Here is a 4,648-nt window from a genome sequence, read left to right as displayed (position 1 = left end):
TGGCCATCAAATTAAGCAATTCATGGGTGCATTCTACTTGCCTTAATTTTAAGAATGATTTTTGGAGGGACCATGGTTTTTTTGAGGGATCATGATTTTATTAGGCAATTTTCCCTATAGTTATATGGAGTGTCCTAAAGTGTTGAAATGACTAACCTACCCTTAACCTAATTTAATTTAAAACCAACCTAATAACCACCTATATATATATAACCACCACCACCGCCCGTCACCGCCGCCCACCACCTCCGATTATCACCACCACCAACCACCGATTACCACCACCACCTCCTCCCACCACCGCCGCCCACCACCACCGATTACCACCACCACCACCTCCGATTATCACCACCACCAACCACCGATTACCACCACCACCTCCAATTACCACCTCCACCAACCACCACCACCTCTATATATAGCTTAATTTAAAACATTAACAAAGCTATTTTCACAAACCCATTACTTGTCATTCGTTTTTGGTTGAATAAATGAGAAGTAATCATCAAAATGAGTTGAAAATGGAAGTTGCAGAGAGGTTTAATGGAGGTTTTTTTCAGAGAAAAGTTCGTTTACGTCGCAAAAAACAAGTCTCAGCCGAACTTTCAGTTCGGTTACGTCGCAAAACGTTCGGTTTCGTCGCAAAAAGTTCGGTTATCACGAATTAATTTTTTCTTAACCGAACTCAGAGTTCGGTTGATTCGCAAAAAATACTTTTAACCGAACTCCTTGTATTAGAACAACACAAGTCCATAAGTTCGGTTCCTTCGCAAAATAAGGATATCACCGAACTTTAAGTTCGGTTGGTAGAGCAATTTGATATGTAACCGAACACACAAGATGTACCCAAATAAATTGTTAAGTTCAAAGTTCTGTTACCTACCATTTTATACCGGGTAACCGAATATAGCACTGTAACTTTGGTTGTTTTTTTTATCGGTGAGTTCGGTTAGATACGCTTTTGGATAAAAGTTTGCGAACTAACCGAACTTCTTACACTTGGAGTAATTTTTTTTAACGTAAAGTTCGGTTGGATAGTTGGTTGGTATGAACTTTGCGTATCAACCGAACTATGTACAGTTGGTAAAATTTTATTTTCACGTAAAGTTCGGTTAGTTATTGTTTGCAATGCAACCGAACTTCTAGACCCTAAAGTTCGGTTACATTGCGGGCAAACCTAACATTACACTGTACGACCAAAACCTCCATTAACGAGCGAGTTCGGTAACCTGCGTGTTTGGAAAACGTAGCCGAGCTACACTTGAAAGTGTAGTTCGGTTACATGTTCTTGACATATGGTAACCGAACTGGCCCAAATCTACATAAAAAATTTCATTTTTTTTGAAAGTTTGGAGCAATTAAACCAACATTATCTAAGTTTGAAGCATACCCAAATGCTCTTCCTCCGGTTGTGGTTGGTAAAATCCATCATTTTCATCTTGAGATTGAGTTTGGGGAAGAATACAATCACCATCTAAGAAATAACTCATATCCGGATCATTGTGAAGATTAACAAATACTCTAGGAGAGGAAGGAGATGAAGATTCAGATGTGCTATCATCAATTGAATCATCACTTGAATACTCAAGGTTAGTGAACTCAAAAAAAAAAAATTATTTTCCATGTTTTTCTTCTTCATCTTCTCTAACTTTACTCTCTCAATAATTCTACTTCTTTAGCTTAATCATTTCACTAATGATTTCACTAATCATTATCCAAAATTAATCAGGAGGATGGTTTAAATATTAATATAAATATCTAGATAAGGGATTACCTAAATTTATTTCTCAATGTCTTACTAAAAATAGAACCATGGTCCCAAAAAAAAGCATGGTCCAAAAAAAAGCCTTCAATTTTAATGTTGATTCTCTCTTTGAAAAGTATATCAGCACAAATTGGAGAACAGGCCCATCCCGTAATGCTACCACAAATGGCCTTTGTGATAGGCCCCAGGAGGATAAAATTGACAATTGACAGATTAGGGATTTAGGATAGAGTCATCGATTGAGGAAACGTGAATAGATGGGACACAGTGACGTACAAGAGGAGACCAAAACCTATCGAAAATAATACTACTCATTAAACAAAGAGATATAAACAAGGAAAAGAAAGCATCTAAAGGCGCCATTCTTTGTTGTTATCTTCTTCAATCCCTCACCGGCTTTAGTTTTCTCTGTGTTCTACCCCCTTACCCCGAATACCAGGTTAGACTTTGTTTTCCCCTTAACAGCCGATGATCTCCTCTTTTTGCTTCTGATCAAGTTTTATTAGTGATGATTATTATTTGATTGATTATGTTCCAGTATTTTTGATTATGAAGATTACAATTTTTAGCTCTCTTGGATTCTACCATAACCCCCTTTTTCTTGTATTTTTTATTTAATGATTTTTGGGCATGATTAGAACAGTGGGTTTGCTAAAAAAAAATAACTTTTGCTTTTATTTGTAGGTTTTGATGTGACCATACTGTTGTTTATTGGGTTTCTGTTTTTTTTTCTTTTTTCTTTTTTGTTGTTTAAGTCTTGAAATCCGATGATCGTAATTAATTATTCCACTAGAATTTTTCATCTTTGTTGTCGATCATATTCTTACTGTGTGGGTATCTTATCTTTTTTGCAGTAATTTCGATTACAATGGCGAAAAGTTACTTCAAGCAAGAACATGACCTTGGTATGTATGTTGTTTGCTGGTGACTTATTTTGGCCGTCTATGTAGTTGATTTGGTATCAGAATCTGTGGATTTATCTGACATATTTTTTTTTAATTCTTATTGCAGAGAAGAGGAGAGCCGAGGCTGCTAGAATCAGGGAGAAATACCCAGACAGAGTTCCAGTAAGAATTACGCTATTAAAATGGTTTTGTTTTTTCTTTAGCTATCTATTATTTGGTTGACTTGCTTGTCTATAATAAGTATATGGGTTAGATAGGACTTGCCAGACCAGGGGAATTTGCTTCTCCATTGCCTATGTAATCTCCGGACATGTAATATTCAAATCTTGTATTCTGCAAGGCCTATGTAGACATTACTGTTGGACTTCTGGAGCATTGAAGTCTTAAATTGTTTGTTTCTTTATTTGGGAGTCCTTCACAACCTAAAATCTTAATTATTAGTGAGTCTAGTAAGTTTTGATGAGTTAATAACACTTTCTTTACTGCTTCCTGGATTTCCATTTTTGGTTCTTACATTAATAGCCAGAATTTAACAAGGGTTTGGGGAATCCTAGTTTCAGAACTTGGTTTTGATGCCAATAACCACCATGTGCTTCAACCATGATTCTTTGTATTGTTAAAGGAAATCACATATCTTGTTTAGGATATCTTAGTTTTCTTTTCCATAAACCGGAACATAATGTGCACCTCATCTCTTGCTTTAAATACATTACAGTGCTCTAGCCTCTTAAGTGGTCTGATTTCCATTACTAGTGTCTTTGGCTGTCAAGTTTTGGGCTTTCAAACCTCTGGTTCATGCTTCATTCACTGCATCTTAACAAACTATTTAACAAACTATCACGTCGTTATCGTTAACCACTGAATCTCAATTTGGCTTGCATATGAACATTTACATTTTTTATTTCAGGTGATTGTGGAGAAAGCTGAGCGAAGTGAGATTCCAAACATTGATAAGAAAAAGTGAGTGGACATGGTTTGGCTCTGATCTTCCATCTTCTGCTTCAGATGTGGTTGCACATCTGTATTATTTTGCTGCAAATTCATAAAATTGAGTTTCTTTTATCGGCAACACTTATCAACCTTCAGTACCTGATGTGTTTGATCATATAAACTTTTTCATTATTATACAGGTATCTAGTGCCAGCTGATTTGACTGTTGGGCAATTTGTCTATGTAATCCGAAAGAGGATCAAGTTGAGTGCAGAGAAAGCAATCTTCATCTTTGTGGATAACGTCCTCCCTCCAACAGGTATCAATCTCTCTATCAAAATTTGTATTTAGTCAGCTGTCATTTGGGTGTATCAAGGCATTGCAATGGTAAATGGTGATGATCAAATAATGAATGGGTTTATGTTCTTTGCTGCTGTGTGGCTCTAACAGGTGCAATAATGTCCACGATATATGACGATAAGAAGGATGAAGATGGATTTCTCTATGTTACATACAGTGGGGAGAACACCTTCGGGACCCAGATTCTGCCTTAGCCCAAGTTAATTTAACTCGTTAATCTTATTTTCTTCCATGGTCTTAGTTATGCGACTTCCTTTTTTCTCGCATTCTTGCCAATGTTAATAATTCCATCTGATATTCTCTGACGATAATATCTAAGATCATGCTGCTGATAAATTTGTATAGTTATGCTCTTCTGTTTATATTTCTCAGTTCTGTCAGTAAGATGTTCTGGATTTTACTATATACGCTCCTTAAATAAAATGCTTTATTATTCATGAATGTTGGGTATGAGTTATTCTGGCATCTGTAAACACCAAGACTTAAAATGTATATGAATGACAATTATAATTGGACCGTTGAGGGTGTCCGGGAATTGTCACAATTTGGATGGTGTGTGGATTTTGGAATTGTACAATTTGGATTAAACACCAAGACTTAAATGTACTTCGATTCTGCCATGGTCATCAGCACCAGGGCTCGTGTCACATAGTTTGCGGTTCTGTGCCATATTGTTGGAACAATAAAA

General features: G+C 36.3%; 1 protein-coding gene across 1 annotated transcript; it reads left to right on the top strand.

Annotated features, from left to right (window-relative positions):
* The first annotated feature begins 2,036 nt into the window (after positions 1–2,036).
* On the top strand, positions 2,037–4,401 carry LOC113297251 (autophagy-related protein 8f). Its single transcript, XM_026545680.1, has 6 exons — positions 2,037–2,204; positions 2,620–2,670; positions 2,777–2,832; positions 3,578–3,630; positions 3,801–3,919; positions 4,051–4,401. The coding sequence occupies exons 2-6, from the start codon at positions 2,634–2,636 to the stop codon at positions 4,152–4,154; spliced, it is 369 nt and encodes a 122-aa protein (XP_026401465.1). The 5' UTR covers positions 2,037–2,204; positions 2,620–2,633; the 3' UTR covers positions 4,155–4,401.
* The last annotated feature ends 247 nt before the right edge of the window (positions 4,402–4,648 follow it).

This window comes from Papaver somniferum, chromosome 7, assembly GCF_003573695.1.
Source record: "Papaver somniferum cultivar HN1 chromosome 7, ASM357369v1, whole genome shotgun sequence".
NCBI classification, from domain to species: Eukaryota; Viridiplantae; Streptophyta; class Magnoliopsida; order Ranunculales; family Papaveraceae; genus Papaver; species Papaver somniferum.
This window is presented reverse-complemented; position numbering and strand designations above follow the sequence as displayed.

Bases quoted from the DNA above. Each gene is read 5' to 3' on its own strand.
- LOC113297251 (XM_026545680.1), top strand. From the start codon at position 2,634: ATGGCGAAAAGTTACTTCAAGCAAGAACATGACCTTG. The intron at 2,671-2,776 runs GTATGTATGTTG...TTCTTATTGCAG, and splicing joins CAAGCAAGAACATGACCTTG to AGAAGAGGAGAGCCGAGGCT. The intron at 2,833-3,577 runs GTAAGAATTACG...TTTTTATTTCAG, and splicing joins AATACCCAGACAGAGTTCCA to GTGATTGTGGAGAAAGCTGA.